General features: G+C 42.4%; 1 protein-coding gene across 1 annotated transcript; it reads right to left on the minus strand.

Moving 5' to 3' along the window:
• Positions 1-1,803: 1,803 nt before the first annotated feature.
• On the minus strand, positions 1,804-3,637 carry LOC134286675 (uncharacterized). The gene is made up of 2 exons (XM_062848328.1): positions 2,051-3,637; positions 1,804-1,833 (listed from the first exon to the last, which is right to left on the minus strand). Exons 1-2 carry the CDS (start codon positions 3,635-3,637, stop codon positions 1,804-1,806), a joined length of 1,617 nt encoding a protein of 538 aa, XP_062704312.1.
• Between the last annotated feature and the right edge of the window lie 15,273 nt (positions 3,638-18,910).

The raw sequence follows: 18,910 nt of genomic DNA on the forward strand, positions 1-18,910 counted from the left end.
AATTTGAGTGACTGGGAAAGAAAAACGTGAGTGCTCCATCTGTCAGATCGACCTGTGAGAACCGCCACTCACTATCAATTCAAATTGGTTACACGGAGGAAAAAATATATTTTGTTTTTACTTGTGTTGGAGGCAACAAGTGAAATAATTGTGACCAACGGTTACAGATCAGAGTGTGATCGATTTACGCTTGCGTCTGTTGTCGCGATCTCCAGGTGTAACAAAAAGGAAAGCTGTGTGAAAAGATGCTACGTTTGTTTATATTTTTGGAGACGACGAAGTAGCGGCGTCGGTGGTGTAGTGGTAAGCGTGGTTGCCTCTCACCCCAGTCGATCTAGGTTCAATCCTAGTCGACGCCGTCGGTATTTCTGAGACAAAAATATCTGATCACGCCTTCCCTCGGATAGGAAGTAAAGCCGTAGGTCCCGGCCCATGTGTTGATGGGTTCGATATGTAGGGTGTCAGGTGTGTGTGGATGTCTCCCGGACCGTCCGTGTTTAGGCTTAGTACCAGAAATAGGCGGACGTTAAACTAGAGCTGATGCCGAACGGTGTCGGCTCGCCAGAAATAAGAAGAAGAAGAGAAGAGACGACGAAGTCGATGAATCCTATGCCTGGTAGACTGTTGCAAACTTATCAAACGTGTTTAGACTGAGCAAATGACTTCAGTGTCCACTTGCATGCTCTTGAATGCATCTCAGTTGAAGCAAGTGTTTACATTGTTCTAGTCGTGCGGTGAATTGAATTCATCCCGCTTGACAGATGACTTGAATTCAACTCAAAGATATTCAACTTTCGTTCAAGTCAAGTAAGTTGCTCAAGTGAGATTCGCATTCAATTGGGCATTTTCAACTGACTGGAATCAAGTCACTTGCTCCGTCCAAACCAGACATTATGCTGTTTTCTTTCGTCCTCGAAGAGATGGCTTTCCAGTCTTGACAAAAATAAAAATACTGCTATTTTATCTTGTCCGACGTTTCGGTCCGTTTGGGACCTTCTTCTGGGACTCTAAAAGATTATTACATCCATTAGAAAATTTTTACAAACAAAAAACTTTACAATTTTTACCGATTTTTACAGATTTTTCGTCCAGTGTTGTTCTGTGGAACGTCTAAATGTCATCGGTTCTGAGTTTCTATTAAAAGGCAAATTATGAAAAAACTTACAATCTCCACACAAAATTCTCTCCGTGTACTTACTCCCTCGCAAAAGCGGACGGTTTCGGTGTAACCGTAACCGCGGAAAAGCCCTTTTTCAAACTCAGCTGGAATTCAGTGCCCGGCACTTGATCAAACACCATTGCTTTTTGGCTCTTTTCTGTTTCTACCTCTAGTGTGTATGTGTGTGTGATACATGATGTTCCAGTGTGCGTGATACAATCACGCCACACCTCTTTCGAGAGTGTGTATGTGTGTTTACAAAATTATTCATGTTTGTTTTGATCAGCTGTTCCTTGTCCTACCACTTTGCTGGAAATTCTTTAGCCAATGTAAAACCCCTGCATAAGCAACATGCAGGTTGTCGGTGTCCGTCCGTTTATTTATTGTGTTTGGTGTGTTGTTTATGTGGCAGCTTTCCAGAATCGGCAAATTTCTTCCCTTGTGTGTTGTGTCTAAAATTCTTGCTTCGTTGAGCTTGAATGTGTGGTTTTCCGAGGCTGCGTGATTCACCAGGGCCGTTGTTTCCATTACCGCCTGGATAGCAGCATCTTCGGTTGTGTGACCAGCGCTCTGTAGTGTTTGTAACTTCTTCATGTTGGATTTGTGTTTTGATATCCGCGCCTTCAGCTTCTGTGTTGTCATGCCTATATAGCAAGCATCGCAATCAGCACAGTCTACCTGATAGATGACATTATGACGATCTTCTATCGGTGTTGCATCTTTCACTAGTGGAAGTAGTGAACCAATGTTTTTGTGTTGCTTGCTTGCTATATGTACATTTGGGAATTCCCGACGTAATGTTTTTGTTATTGTTTGTGTCAGTCCATGTATGTTCGTGAGTGAGTAGTATGTTTTTGTCGATTCTTGCTGTTCATTTTCATTACTACTCACTTCCATAGCTGTTTCGTCGGTTGGACTACCACTTATACGATGTATCACTCGATTGATAATGTTCGAGGGGTAATCGTTGGTCCTCAGGAGCCCGAAAATTATTGATTTTGCTTTTTTCAGACTCAGATTTGTTGAAAACCGGAGGACCCGTTTGGCAAAGTTGAAGGCGACGTTCATCTTGAGACTCATCGGATGTCCTGAATGGTAGTTCAGGAATCTACCCGACGAGATTGCTTTCCTGTACCATTCTGTTTTGATTGTGCGGTCCTCTTGGCGTACCAGCAGCAAGTCGAGGAAGGGCAGTCGGCAGTTTTCTTCCTTTTCGACGGTAAACTGAATGTTCGTGTTTTGTTGGTTGAAGACGTTGAGTACTTCTTCGACTTTCTCGACTGGGAGCGCCAGGAAAAGGTCATCAACGTACTTTTTCAGATACGGAATGACCACGGTGGTGGCGGCTACTGCATCGTCCAGAAGATCCTCCATCACGTACTCGGCAATTATCGGCGACAGTGGGCTTCCCATTGCTGTACCGAAGATTTGCTGATAATACGTCCCTTCGAACACGAAATAACTGGCATCTATACAGAACTCTGTGACTTCCCAGAACAGATCAAGACAAATAGCTGTATGTTTCTTGATCTCGTCCCAGTGTTTGAAGATGCTCTGCTTCATGAGACTTTTGGGGATGGACGGGAAAAGTGCTACTACATCAAACGAGACCAGGATGTATCCTTCCGGGAGCTCAATCGAGTTAGCGTAATCGCAAAAGGAGAAGGAATCCTTTATGTTGTACTTACTCACTATAGCTTTTTGAAGCACGTTCGCTACGAATTTGGAGAGCTCATAGGTCGGCGCGGTCACGCAGGGTACAACAGGTCTCAATGGAAGGCCGGGTTTGTGTGCCTTGGGCAGACCATAGATTTTAGGACACACTGCTTTGTAGGTCTTCAATCTCGATGCGTGATAGGGATCAATTAGCTTGAGATCCTGAAGCCGTTTCACGATGGTGTTGTTCTGATTCTGGAACCCGTTCGTTAGGTCTTTTGTTACCTGTCGGTACGTTTTACTATCCTCCAGTAGACTTTTCATCTTGGACGTGTAGTCTGTCCGCTCCATCACTACTGTTCGATTGCCTTTGTCCGAATTCACCACGATGATCCCAGGATGCGCTTTGAGAAAGGCCTTGGTGCGTTTTTCGGCGTTATAATAGAACCTCGCTTTTGGGTCGTTGGTGTCCGTATTCTGCATCCTGTGTAGGTAGTTCTGGATCTGATTGGCCACGGCGCATCGGGTTCGATCCTGTACCGCCGCATCGTTATTAGTCTTGATGATAGACTCCACATCCGCTATGAAGTGGAACATCGGAACTTCGGCCAAATGTTTGTATGGTAGTGCGAATTTTGAACCTAGGCTTAGTAAGTGCTCCACTTCTGCTGGCAGATCTACGGTTGTAGCATTCAAAATGGCCTTGTCATTCAATGATGGTTCTTCAACGTTATGAGTCTGGTTTGGTGCGTTGATCAGTGCTAGAAACTTGCCTTCTATTTTCTTCTCCGCTTGAGCTCTAGCCTTGCTCCGGAAGGCCATTTGTCGCTCCAGGAATGCCTTGGAAATCTCGTCGGGTACGGTTTGCTCGATTCTAGTGCCCAAATCTTCGATTTGTCGATGGTACGTCGTGAGCTTGAAAAACGTGTGTTGTACCTCAGTATTCAAAACGGACTTTTTGAATCTGGCAATATCTCTCTCCAGTTTCGTGAGATAGGGACTTCGTTCTTCCAAGAGCTCAGAAACGCATTTGAATGAGTTCTGAATGTGTGCTGGGAACAACCCTTCACGACGACATTTTAGAAGGAAGTTTTTCCGCGTCTCCATGTTGCCTAGTTTACGATTTATGTCTGCGTAGTGTTTGAAATCGTGTTTAACGATGGTACCAAATTCCTGGTCAATCTGGTTGTAAAACCCTGCCATGGTTCTACTTGCTAAACGTATTTCGACTGTATGGTTGATACTCGAAGAGATGGCTTTCCAGTCTTGACAAAAATAAAAATACTGCTATTTTATCTTGTCCGACGTTTCGGTCCGTTTGGGACCTTCTTCTGGGACTCTAAAAGATTATTTATTACATCCATTAGAAAATTTTTACAAACAAAAAACTTTACAATTTTTACCGATTTTTACAGATTTTTCGTCCAGTGTTGTTCTGTGGCAGTTCCACGTACAGAGTTTCCAATTGCAAGTCCTTTTTGTTTACCGGGGAAGTTGCCGTTGGTCTCGGTTCGTTTCATTCTGTTGTAATTGTTTTTACGGCTGAAGCGCACGGTCGGACATCAACCTCCTATTTTTCGGACTAAAATGGTGCACAGTATAGCTTAGAGTCCTTTCCTAGCACTCGGACATCGATCAGCCGTCCCTAACATGTGAATCAGACGCTGTTGTGAGCTGATCTCCTGGAGAACAGATGCTCAGGCTATGTTCCCATCGGGATCTTGCTCGATCTTGCTTAACCTTCCCAAAGCATTACGCTGCGAACTGCTGGCTGAGATAGTGTACGATTTGGGGGTAAAAATGACCCTAATGCGCAAGGAGGGTTAGGGTTGCTCTTAGTCCGGTCGGTGTCATACGGAGGTGGGGATAGGAGTTGCTAGAGAGAGGCCAATGGATCTCAATGTAATCAGAATTACCTTAAATAACCATGAACTGCAGTCTTTACTGTGCCTGGGACCAAGGTGTGTCATGCCAAGGCGGCTGTCAATATTGCATGCACTGCAGGCCTCAAAGTAGATTATAGTCCTGTTCAATGAAGCAGGTTGAACTTGCTCGAAGTTGCTTCGTCCTGTTCCTGCCCTTTTGTTAACAAATTGGTAAGAGCAGGATGAAGCAACTTCGAGCAAGGTCAACCTACCTCGTTGAACACGACTAATGTTGCATGCAATGATTTTTTTTTTAATTATTTCTCATTGATAATGATCAATAATATGTTCCCAATTATCAATGTTACCCAGCGTTACGGTACCCCGCGCTGTTGCTGGTTACGCTCTGATGCTACGAAATTACCCAAAGCAGAACATTTAGCGACATTTCACAACTGCAACCGGCTGGGGCCCACGACCGGGGGCATAACCTCAACTCCAACGCACGATCCTCATTTCGAACAGCCGACGTCGCGTCGGACTCAGACAAGGCTGTAAACCTCGCGGAGGATATAAATCCTCTCCCAACCCGATTGATTGTAGGTATTGGACAAAGCCGACTTGCCGGGGAGGATCAAGTTCCCAAAGTCGTAAAGCAATCAAGCGATCCGCCGCGTGTGCGTCCAAGGCTTTGTGGTGCGCCCGGTCAGTCAGTGGTTTTTGGTTGGATCAAGCTGCGGTTCGCAGGACACACCGGTGGATTTAAATTAATTAAGACCGCTTGGTCTCACGATATGGGTGAAAAATGGTTGCTTTCCTTTTCGGGATCGGTGGTCGCGGATTTGTTCTGTTCTGTAGGCCTAATGGCAGATAAAGTTGTATCCAATGATGTTACTGTTTGACATGTAGGGTCTGGAACCATTTGCGCTGGAGAACTTATTTTGGGTACATGCTGCTATAATGTAGTCAATTTCAAACCGATTGACTTGAAGTTTTGATCATGGGAAGACACTGTACGTATCTGATCGTGTCTCAAAAATTAAGTTAATCGGTTCAAATTTGACTGATTTCGAGCAGCAAGTGCCCAAAAAAGGTCCCCCTGCCCAAATGATCCCAGACTCTACATGTATTTAAAACAGATACTTTGTAAAAATCTTTCTAATCCACTTGCCGTTTGGGATAAGGTTCATCAATATTGTGAATTAAGCCGATTCAGAGAAACAACCAAACTAAAGGAATTTCGATTGTTAAGACTGGTTCGCCGTTGCGACTTTCTATTGTAGCGGTAAGGAGTGTTCTACGTGTACAGATTAGAATGGATGGATCAGATTTTTTTTTTTTGCTGTATGATTACCATATAAGCTGTTAATAGAGATTTCTAGCACATATAAACTAATTTTGAAAACTCAAAGAAACCAGTAGTGTTTCTTTTAAATGAGTTTCAAAACTAATGTCATAGCTATTATTAGCTCTTTCATCAACAATTTATTCATGTTCAGATATTCTGAAACTGTTACATTAAGGTTTTATACAGCAAATTATGTCATCTTTTTGATGGTCTGCATATTGGAGTAACGAAAACAAAAACAAAAAACAAAAAACATGGTGGATGTTTCGATTACAATATGCAACATCTGAGTTCTTTTAAATTTCGCTGAAAACATGCAGTGCCATCTCGTTTCATAAGTTAAAACCAACATTTCAAAAGGGCGTAACTGCATTTACAACCAATGCCTTCTCACAAAGCTGTGGAGCGTATTCCATCCCTCTCGAGCAATCCACTAGCACAAATAGAAAGATAAAATCCTCCTCTTTCGATTAATGAATGTGAATTGCGTGAGATGAATGAAATACGACCCACAGCTCTGTGAGAAGGCATTGGTTGCGAAAGCAGTTACGCCCTTTTGAAATGTTGGTGCCGAGTTGTACTTTAAAATACAAAAAACCCCAGATGTTAAACAGTAAATCTCTTTTTGAGGAAAGTTGGATTGAAATAAACTAAACTATTAGCGCTCATTATCGCTACAGCTTCAAGCCAAAGATACGCATGGAATTCATCCGAATCTGTTTGATTTCCGACGCATAAACAAAATCTGGCTGTTCAACTTGTCGTGTGTTCTTCATTTGCAAATCCATGGCCCGTTCGATGTTTGCCCAAATAGTAAAGCACGGCTCGCTAAATGTACCTGTGCCAAAATTATAGATTTTCGTACGTCAATACGATGCGATCGCTTGGAAGTGGTACTCATGTGAGCTCGAGCAGCCAACAATAGTCGCTAATTGTCACGTGCAAAAAATAGAAATGGAGATCAAATACATGGCATACGAGTGATAATCATGTCAATTCAGATGGCATTCGGTGCCATCAATCGCATAAAAAAAGGGGTTGGTCTGTTGCTGTGCTATATACTTTTGTTAACATTTCGAGCTTTGCAATATATACTACTGCAAAAGTTTTCATAGAAAAAAAAACTAGTTTGGCCAAAATACCTAAGTAACAATACAGAGCGTGTCAGCTATACTATATCAGAACGCAAGGCAAAATAGTGCCATGTGGTAACCAGGGTTGCTGACTCGCAAGTCCAAAGTCGCCGACATTTTGTATGATAATCGAATTAAAAAACCCAGATTAATCCACCTAGTGGTGATAGTGCCTTTCTCGTCGAATATGTACTCATAAACTTTTCTTCGACGTTAGCCAAAATGTTCCTGAATCCTGAAAACACTTTACACTAGCAACAATTTTAACAAAGCCATAATCGATTTTCGAAACTTATTGATGATGCATATTCCGATGTTATGTTCAACAGCAAAACAGAGCAGAAAAAGATCAGACCTCTCAGTTGATTGCTTGACCACCTTAACTCTAGTCGTGTATTGGGGTCATTGTGACTCCATTCCATCCACTACGGCAGCGGGGTGAGCGTCAGCTAATGCTTGAAGAAGGTTAACTTTATTCAAAATCACAGATCACTTTGTGATCCTCGCCTATGTTCATTTCAGCACACTTTAGGCTATATTTTATTATCATTGGTAACACGATTCATGTAAAATTTGACCTTCCTACGAGGAAAATGCAGAAAATGTAGATTTTCCATTCCAATTTCAATCGCAATGAGAAGAGTGAGGGCTCAACCAGCCGCACCCAAATTGTGAGTAGTAATTTTAGAAGCATAAGGAGATTGGAGATTGAAAAACTGTATAAGGTTGATGCGACTAAATTATATTTTTATATAAAACGCTGATCCATCCTACTATACATTTACATCACAGGAATCTGATATGGTGTGATTTGAAGAGATCGCTTTGGTCACGATTTCGTTCTCTCGCATATATGAAGACTTTGATCATTTCTTCATTTATAATCTTACTTAACGTTTAAATGCTATCAAAAAAGCCACAATTTGATTTATCGCTTTGACATTTATTTTGTTAACCTTTATAATTCCGCTATTTGATGTGCAGCTTGCATGGGTTTGGTTAAACTTTACGTTTGACTACTTCCGGCGGGACACCTGGAACTGATTCCGGTTATCTCAAATATGGTCTTAGACTATGTTTTTGTCAACTGTTTATCACGTGACCTGAAAAGCCGGAAAATGATGTGATTTGAGGCTATTTTCTTGCTAACCGTTCGGCAAATTTTTGAAAATGCCGCGATTTTATGTATCGCATGCGTGGTTTTGGTTCATTTCTATCAAATCACACCCGCAACCGATTCCGAACTACTGTGACCTGAGACTATTTTCTTGTTGACTGTTCATCACCTCTCTATATTTTACCACTTCCGACGCGTTACTCGTCTTGTCACCAGTTCTGGAACCCTACCGGTTCTCCCAAATATGGTCTGAGATTATTTGTTGGTTAACCGTTTATCTGACTGAATAAGTCATCGATATGTCGCATGTATTGGATCTCTTTTACATTTGATCATTTCTGGCGGGACACCCGTAATCAGTTCCGTAACACACTGATAGGGCTTGCGTCTATTTTCTTGCAACTGTTCATCATGTTACCTAAAAAGCCGTGATTTGAGGTATCGCATGCATGGGTTTGGTGTCACTTCCGGCCCGGAACCGGTTGCGAAACACTACCGATAGTCTCTTTAATAGTCTGAGCCTATTTGCTTGCTAAAGTTTATTAGGTTATCAAAAAATCCATGGGTTTGGTTCAATTTTATATTTAGCCGCTTTCGGAGGGAACTAGTTTCGGCACTACTGACAGTCCATAATGTGGTCTTAGCCTACTTCCTCAATAACCGGTCATCAAGTTGTCGAAAAAGCCGTGATTTGATTTGCCGTATGCAAGAGTTTCGTCAACTTTTATATACGGCCACTTCCGGCGGAACACCCGGAACCGGTTCTGAAACACTACCGGTTCATATAAGGTCTGAGACTGTTTTCTTGCTAACTGATCATCAGGTTATCGAAAATGCCGTAGTTTGATGTGCCGCATGCATGGGTTTGGATCACTTTTATATGTGACCACTTCCAGCGGGAAATCCGGAACCGGTTCCGATACACTGCCGGTTCACATATGGTCTGAGTCTTTTTTTATGCCAACCTTTCATTGGGTTATCAAAAAAGTCGCGCTTTGATATATCGCATGCATGGATTTGGTTCACTTTTATATTTGGTCACTTCCTGCGGGACTCCCGGAACCAGTACCGGAACACTACCGGTTTATATATGGTCTGAGACTGTTTTCTTGCTGACTGTTCATCAGGTTATCCAAAATGCCGCAATTTGATGTGTCGCATGCATGGATTTGGTTCACTTTTATATTTGGCCACTTCCGGCGGGACTCCCGGAACCGGTTCCGGAACACTACCGGTTCAGATATGGTCTGAGACTGTTTTCTTGCTGACTGTTCATCAGGTTATCCAAAATGCCGCAATTTTATGTATCGCATGCATGGATTTGGTTCACTTTTATATTTGGCCACTTCCGGCGGGACTCCCGGAACCGGTTCCGGAACACTCCCGGTTCAGATATGGTCTGAGACTATTTTCTTGCTGATTGTTCATCAGGTTATCCAAAATGCCGCAATTTGATGTGTCGCATGCATGGATTTGGTTCACTTTTATATTTGGCCACTTCCGGTGGGACTACCGGAACCGGTTCCGGAACACTACCGGTTCAGATATGGTCTGAGACTGTTTTCTTGCTGACTGTTCATCAGGTTATCCAAAATGCCGCAGTTTGATGTGTCGCATGTATGTGTTTGTTACATTTTTATGTATGGCCCCTTCCAAGGGTACTGGTCCGGAACACGTAAATGGCCATAACTCCGGAACGGCTGGACCGATCCGGACCATTTTCAATAGGAAACAATGGTACCAGATTCCGCGTCGAATGAACCGTTGGTCATTAAAATCGGTTGAGGTTTACTGCCAAAAAGTGATGTGAGTTTATTTGTTCACACACATACACACACACACACACATACACACACACAGACATCACCTCAATTCGTCGAGCTGAGTTGATTGGCATATGTGACTTGACCCTCCGAGCCTTCTATGAAAAAGTCGTTTTTGGAGTGAACATATAGCCTTTCCAGTACACTTAGTGTACGAGAAAGGCAAAAAATCTTAATTCTCAAATGTTTTTCATCACATAAACCGTACATGCCCAACTTACCTAGCCACCGCAGCAAGAAAACGCAATGGAAAGAGAATCTAATTGGCTGAGCGCAGGAAAGCACGGGTCGGAATGATATGCGAAGATGTTATGTAATTGTAAATGTTGCTCGGTACAAGATTGCGCCGATGCCATGTGCATTGATCGGGAAATAAATGGCAGGCAAAACAAGAATGATGGTATGAAATTGGGCTGCAAAACGGTGAGTCGTCCAACATAGCTCTGGTCCCCACAAGTTCCTACCTCATGCTTCCACGGGTCAAGCGATGACAAAGACTGCCAGCTAAGAGTTGTGTGCTTAGCTAGTAGTGCAGCCTGGGCACTGTTTTCCGTCTGACTTCAGCTAGATTGAGGAGATACGACACGAGCGTCTGTTCACCAAGGAGGTGCGGCTCAAACAGCGGCTGAATAAAAAACGCGGCATCACGCCCAGCTAGATCCAAGGTGGTAGCCCCATCAGCGTGATCGCCCCTGTGTTGGTTGGGACGTTAAACAGAACTGGCACGATGGCCCTCCGGCGAGGCAGAAGTGTTGGCGTAGGCCCAATAAGTCACCCGTAAAAATCCCCATTGCGAATAACATAGGAGGAAATAGGACTCGATACAATCGGCAAAGACCCACGCGACGAAATAAGGACTACGATTGGAAACTTGGAAAATGAAATATTCTACGACGAATTACATCCCCAAAACTTTGATTTCGTGGCGTTGCAGGAACTTTGTTGGACTGGACAGAAAGTGTGGAAAAGCGGGCATCGAGCGGCTACCTTCTACCAAAGCTGTGGCACCACCAATGAACTGGGAACAGGATTTATAGTGGTGAGCAAGATGCGACAACGTGTGATCGGGTGGCAGCCGATCAACGCAAGGATGTGCATGTTAAGAGTTAAGGGCCGTTTCTTCAACTACAGCATCATCAACGTCCACTGTCCACACGAAGGGAGACGTGATGACGAGTAAGAACCGTTCTACGCGCAGTTAGAGCAAACATACGATGGTTGCTCGCCGCGTGACGTGAAAATCGTTGTCGGCGACATGAACGCGCAGGTAGGAAGGGAGGAAATGTACAGACCGGTAATCGGGTGAAACAGCCTGCACGCCGTATCGAATGATAACGGCCAGCGATGCGTAAACTTTTCAGCCTCCCGTGGTATGGTAGTCCGAAGCACCTTCTTCCACCGCAAAGATGTCCACAAAGTCATCTGGAGATCACCCGACCATCAAACAGAAAACCAAATCGACCACGTTCTAATCGACGGGAAATTCTTCTCGGATATAACCAATGTTCGGACATACCGCAGTGTGAATATAGATTCACTACTTAGTCGTTGTATGCATGCGCTCAAAACTTTCGACAGTTATCACCACGCGTCGAAGTCGAACGCCGCGGCTCAACATCGAGCAGCTGCGTAACATAGAAGTGGCTCAAGACTACGCGCTGCAGTTAACAGTGGCCCTACCAACGGAAGAGCAGCTTGGCGCAGCTACACTTGAAGATGGCTGGAGGGACATCCGATCCGAAATAGGTAGTACCTCGGCTACAGCAGTAGGCTTCGCGACTCCGAATCACAGAAACGACTGGTACGACGGCGAATGTGAACGGTTGAAAAACGAGAAGAATGCAGCATGGGCGAGAATGCTGCAACACCGTACGAGAGCGAATGAGGCGCGGAACAGGCAGAACTCAGTCTTCAAGAGGAAGAAGCGCCAGCAGGAAGAACGAGATCGCGAAGTGATGGAATAGCTGTACCGCGCTAAGGACACACGAAAGTTCTACGAGAAGCTGAACCGCTCGCGCAGAGGCTTTGTGCCACAAGCCGACATGTGCCGAGATAATCACGGGGGTCGAGAGGCGGCGGTAGCATTACGATGAGCACCTCAATGGCGACGTTGCAAGTACCGAAGGTGGCGTGGTAACAGATCTTGGAGTATGTGCACAGGACGAAAGACTTCCGGCCCCTGACCTTCAAGAGATTGAGGAGGAGGTTGGCCGGTTGAAAAACAACAAAGCCGCTGGGGCAGATCAACTACCAAGCGAGCTTCTAAAATACGGTGGAGAAGCACTGGTGAGAGCACTACACTGGGTCATTACCAAGATTTGGGAGGAGGAAGTATTACCGGAGGAATGGATGGAAGGTATCGTGTGTCCCATCTATAAAAAGGGCGACAAGTTGGATTGCGGGAACTATCGCGCGATCACACTACTGAACGCTGCCTACAAGGTACTCTCTCAAATTTTATACCGTCGTCTATCACCGATTGCAAGAGAGTTCGTGGGGCAATATCAGGCTGGATTTATGGGTGAACGCGGTACAACGGACCAGATGTTCGCCATCCGCCAGGTGTTGCAGAAATGCCGCGAATACAACGTGCCCACGCATCACTTGTTCATCGATTTCAAATCGGCGTATGATACAATCGATCGAGAATAACTATGGCAGATTATGCACGAATACGGATTCCCCGATAAACTGAGACGATTGATAAAGGCGACGATGAATCGAGTGATGTGCGTAGTTCGAGTATCAGGGGCACTCTCGTGTCCCTTTGAATCTCGTAGAGGGTTACGGCAAGGTGATGGTCTTTCGTGCTGTTCAACATTGCTTTAGAGGGTGTAATTAGGAGAGCGGGGATAAACACGAGTGGAATGATTTTTACGAAGTCTGTTCAGCTGCTTGGTTTCGCTGATGATATTGATATTATTGCTCGTAAATTTGAGACGATGGCGGAAACGTACATCCGACTAAAGAGTGAAGCCAGGCGAATCGGATTAATCATTAATGTGTCGAAGACAAAGTACATGATGGCAAAGGGCTCCAGAGAGGGATCAGCGCGCCCGCCACCCCGAATTTATATCGACGGTGATGAAATCGAGGCGGTTGAAGAATTCGTGTACTTGGGCTCACTGGTGACCGCCGACAACGACACTAGCAGAGAAATTCAGAGGCGCATTGTGGCAGGAAATTGAGCTTACTTTGGACTCCGCAGAACTCTACGATCGAATAAAGTTCGCCGTAACACGAAGTTAACCATCTACAAAACGCTGATTAGACCGGTCGTCCTCTATGGGCACGAAACATGGACCCTACGTGCAGAGGACCAACGCGCCCTTGGAGTTTTCGAACGTAAGATGTTGCGTGCCATCTACGGTTGAGTGCAGATGGAAGACGATACTTGGAGAAGGCGAATGAATAACGAGCTGCATCAGCTGCTGAGAGAACCAACCATCGTCCATACCGCGAAAATCGGGAGGTTACGGTGGGCGCGTCACGTCATCAGGATGTCGGATAGCAATCCGACTAAAATGGTTCTCGAGAGTCATCCGACCGGTACAAGAAGACGTGGAGCGCAGCGAGCTAGGTGGGTCGACCAAGTGGAGGACGATCTGCGGACCCTACGCAGAGTGCGGAACTGGAGACAAACAGCCATGCACCGAGTGGAATGGAGACGGCTACTATGTACAGCAGAGGCCACTCCGGCCTTAGCCTTCGTGCCCATAGAGGACTACCGGTCTAATCAGCGTTTTGTAGATAGTTAACTTCGTGTTATGGCAAAGTTTATTCGATCGTAGAGTTCTGCGAAGTCCAAAGTAAGTTCGATTTCCTGACACAATGCACAATGGGAAAAAATAAGCATAAAACACGAATAAATTTTGCTCGGAGTGAATGGATTTGAATGAACTTTTGACACAAACTGTAAAATTCTCTAAGGCTTCAGATAAGGAGCGTGTCATTCACCGTACGATGCTGGAAGTCAATCTATTTAGCTCGTTTTACCCCACTCTCTTTTTCACCTTTTTCGAAAATTCCTGAAGTGCAAAATAAATGGTTTATTTAAGTCGTGTTTGTGTAAAGCTTCCGTAGTATCGAATGGAGCTGATTTGGCACACCGCACGACTTCACAAATTGAAATATCTCCAAATAACCCCGATATCCCCTATTTCTTTGAAATTTCACATGTATCTCCGCCCGCAATCGATAAGAGCAGGACCAACCCTATGTTAAATTGCCGATACTATGGAAGTTTTTACACAAATACGAGTTAAATAAGTCATTTATTTTGCGCGCCAGTCGGGAATAGATGAGGATTTTCTCAAAAAGGCATATGATAGAGAGAGTGGAGTAAAACGAGCTAAATACACTGATTTCCAGCATCGTGCGGTGAATGACACCCTCCTTATCTGAAACTGTAGAGATTTTTACAGTTTCTGTCAAAAATTCATTCGAATCCATCCACTCCGAGCAGAGATTATGAATTTATTCGCGTTTTATATCTATTTTTTCCCACTGTGCAATGCGTCTCTGAATTTCTCTGCTGGTATCGTTGTCGGCGGTCACCATTGAGCCCAAGTATGTACACGAATTCTTCAACCACCTCGATTTCATCACCGTCGAAAGAAATTAAATTTAAAGTTTAAATTAAATTTCTTCGAGATATCCTCCAGAAATAGCTTCAAATATTCTTTGAGATAATTCCTCCAGAAATGCCTTCAAAGGTATAAATTTCTTTGAAAGATTCTTCGGAAATTTAATCAATTTCAAAGTTCCTCCAGAAATTCCTTCGGAAAATTGTCCAAGAGTTCATTCGTGAATAACAACAGTTCTTGGTGGAATCTCTTACAGAATTCATCATGATTGTTTTAGAACTTCCTTCAACATTTCCTACAAATGCGCCATCGCGTTTCTTTTTTGACTGCCTTCGAAAATTACTCTATGATTACACCGTTCAACACTAAATTTGTTATGGGATAAGAAAATAAGAACAGGGATTTGGGACCCTAGAAGTGTCATAGTAAGAAAGTTTTTGAAAAATATTGGATCGGGCCTTCACAGTTTATGACCGAAGTATTGTATGGAGAACTTGAGGTGTTCAATTGATATGTGCATTAGAACGTGCCGTGCATATTTTTAGGCGTTAGGCAATAACGAAACAAACATACCGAACGAGGTCGCTGATTTAGAATATGTTGTCCAAATTCTTACAAGTTATGTACCGTAATCCGGGGTATCATTGATCAGCGGGGTAACATTGATCGGCTTGACACACCTCATGAAATGTTCAAACAAGCATTTTACATTGAATCAGTTTCTACTATGGAATGGTATATCGTAATCTGCTATCATTTAGCTATTAAATGACATGCAATTTATGATAATTGAATTTTATAAACATTGAATTAAATCGGTTTTTCCATAATTGTGTTTCGTAACGCAATGAGATACACTTGCAAACATTCATGCTTGGCGTGAATACTAGATATAATATGAGGTTCGAAATCACTGTATTACTTCAATATGATATCCTAGAGTGGAATTTAGTAAACGAAACTTTTATGAAAATGCTAGTTTTCAGTAAAATATACGATTTATTAAAAGTCGGTTATCAATTCCTTAAGCCATTGCCTACCTTTAGGCGTTATTCGTGGTTTAGATGATTTTAATCCTAAAATAACTTAAAAAGTACATTATTTGTAAGAATTTGGACAACATATTCGAAATCAGCGACCCCGAGTTTAGTAAGTAAGGGTATTTTCAACACAAATGAACATTGATCACTGACATGATCAATGTTACCCCAAATCAACACAATCAAAAATTAGATTTAAAAAGCTATTTAAACATGTTTTAAAGTTTTACAATACTTTTTCGAGTAGCTTAACACAAACCCAGAGGGCCAGTACTTCTTTTAAAAATATAAAACATGTAATATTTGCTTTAACAAGAGAATTATTCAAGAAAGATCGAAAATTCTGATCAATGTTACCCCGGATTACGGTACTTTTTGAATTATTTTAGCAATAAAATCCTCTAAACCAAGAAGAACGCCTACAGGTAGCCAATGTCTTAGGAACTTGAATGCATAGTTTATTTTACTAAAAAGAGCATTTTCATAAGGGTTTCGTTTATTAAATCTAACTCTAGGATCAGTCAAGCCGATCAATGATACCCCGTTTTACGATATTCTCGCTTGACATGATTACTAGGTTCAATATTAAGTTAATAATCACTGTATAAGCTCAAAATAATATCCCAGAGTTGGATTTCATAAACAAAACTTTTATGAAAGTGCTCCTTTTCAATAAAATATTCGATACCGTAAAACGGGGTATCATTGATCAGCGGGGTAACATTGATCGGCTTGACCGCCCTCATGAAATGTTCAAACAAGCATTTTACATTGAATCCGTTTCTGCTATCGAATGGTATATCGTAATCTGCCATTATTCAGCTATCGAATGACATGTAATACACGATAATTGAATTTCATAAACAATAAAATAAATCGATTTTTCCATAAGTGTGTTTCGTAACGCAATGAGATACATTGTCAAAAAATCATGCATGGCATGAATACTAGATACAATATGAGGTTCGAAATCACTGTGTTACTTCAATATGATATCCTAGAGTTGGATTTAATCACCGAAACTTTTATGAGAATACTATTTTTCAATAAAATTTACGATTTATTAGAAGTAGGCTATCAATTCAATCAAATTCCTTAAGCCATTGCCTATCTTTAGGCGTAATACGCGGATTGGAGGATTTTAATCCTTAAAAAACTCAAAAAGTACAGAACTTGTAAGAATTTGAACAACATATTCGAAATCAGCGCCACCAAATTTAGTAAGTAAGGGTATTTTCAACACAAACGAATATTGATCTCTGACATGATCAATGTTACCCCAAATCAACAAAATCAAAAATAAGATTAAAAAGTCTATTTAAACATGATTTAAAGTTTTATAATAATTTTTCGAGTAGCTTAACACATACTCAGAGGGCCAGTACCTGTTTTAAAAATATAAAACATGTAACGCTTGCTTTAACAAAAGAATTATTCAAGAAAGATCGGAAATTCTGATCAATGTTACCCCGGATTACGGTATATTGAAAGTAGTCCTTCAATTCTTTTAGGAATTGCCTGCCTTTAGGCGTTTTTCGCGGTCAAGAGAATTTTAATCCTAAAATAACTGAAAAAGTACACAACTTGTAAGAATTTAGACAACATACTCGAAATCAGCGATCCCGAATTTAGTAAGTAAGGGTAATTTCAACACTAACGATCATTGATCACTGACATGATAAATGTTACCCCAAATCAACAAATTTAAAAATTGGAATGAAAAGGCTATCTAAACATGTTTTAAAGTTTCACAATATTATTTAAACTAGCTAAACTCGTACTCATAGGGTCCGTACTTGTTTTAAAAATATAAAACATGTTACGTTTGCTCAAACAAGGAAAATTAATCAAGAAAGATCGAAAATGTTGATCAATGTTACCCCGGATTACGGTACCTAATTTTTTAGGTATTGATGTTTGAATGCAAATTACTGTACTGGTCGATGTAATCAAAGATTTAGCATGAAACCTGCAGGGGTGTCCATTATGCCCGTCCTCTTTTTGCTAATTTGTTGGAAACTATTTGGAAAATTCCTCCAGACTTCCTTATCGGCATATGCATCCACAATTCCACCAGGAATAACTTAGAAAATTCCACCAGACTTCCTTTGGAAATTCCACCCAGTGTAAGGTCGGTAACATACAGCATAGGAAACCTTCACTTAATAATATTTTAGATGTTATTCTACAGTCAAAAACTTTTCTAGATGAAAATTGACATCGGTACAAAAAAATAAATAACTAAAAATAAAAAGTGTTCGAAATGTTCACCACCACACACACATATTTAACCCCTTATTTACTTCGTCCATAATATTTATAAAATTTAGTTTTTCTTTTACAATACGAGCTGCATCTTGTATGTGCTCTATCAGCTGTTTACTGATCTGAATTGGAGCGGAAACAACTTCAATTTTCATTCGATCCCAAAGGACAAAAGTCCATTGGGGTCAAATCTGGATTTCTGGGAGGTCAGCAATTGACCCGTTTCGGCCGATCCAAGGTTCGAAGAAAATTTCGTTTAACAAGTCCCTCACCACGTTTGTTGAGTGTGGTGGTGCTCCATCTTGCTGGAACAGCCCTACGCCGCCTTATAGCATAGGGAATAATATCATCCAGCAAGGTTGGGAACTGATCTCGTAGGAACTCGATGCATTTTTGGCTCGATAGGGTCTCCTCGATGATGTAAGAGCCGACGAGGTATGGATTAATAATACCAGCCCATACATTACTGGAAAATTTCATCTGTGTCTGTGTCTCCTGTTCTCTGTGTTGGTTATGGCAGTTGAAAAACCCAGCTCGAGTGAACGTGCACTCGTCCGTCCATAAGATGTTTCCCAGAATTTCGTGAGTTTTCGTGCTTTGACACCAGTTGGCAAAATTGCAGTCGTTCGTGCTTTGTCGTTAGCCGGTACCTGGAGTGTATGGAATGGGTCCATTTTTTCGCCATGCAAAACGTTCCACACGTCCCAGTGCAAAATTAGGAGTTGAACTACGACTCGCCGGGTACTGGTGGAAACGGATCGTTGCCAACGATTTGTAGGATTTAATCCTCCGTGGTTGGTTCTACCCTCCGCCGAAGCTGGCCTGCACGCGGTCGATTTGAGAACAATGTCTCCTCCCGTAGTCGGCGGCGGCACGTTGTCGTAAACGTTTCTGTGAACTGTATGAAGAAACTTCAAT

Source organism: Aedes albopictus, chromosome 2 (genome assembly GCF_035046485.1).
Source record: "Aedes albopictus strain Foshan chromosome 2, AalbF5, whole genome shotgun sequence".
Lineage (NCBI taxonomy): Eukaryota > Metazoa > Arthropoda > Insecta > Diptera > Culicidae > Aedes > Aedes albopictus.

Coding starts and splice junctions, on each gene's coding strand:
- LOC134286675 (XM_062848328.1), bottom strand. CDS start 3,637: ATGGCCTTCCGGAGCAAGGCTAGAGCTCAAGCGGAGAAGAAAATAGAA. Junction 1,834..2,050: donor CCGACGAAACAGCTATGGAA/GTGAGTAGTAAT, acceptor TCTATCAGGTAG/ACTGTGCTGATTGCGATGCT.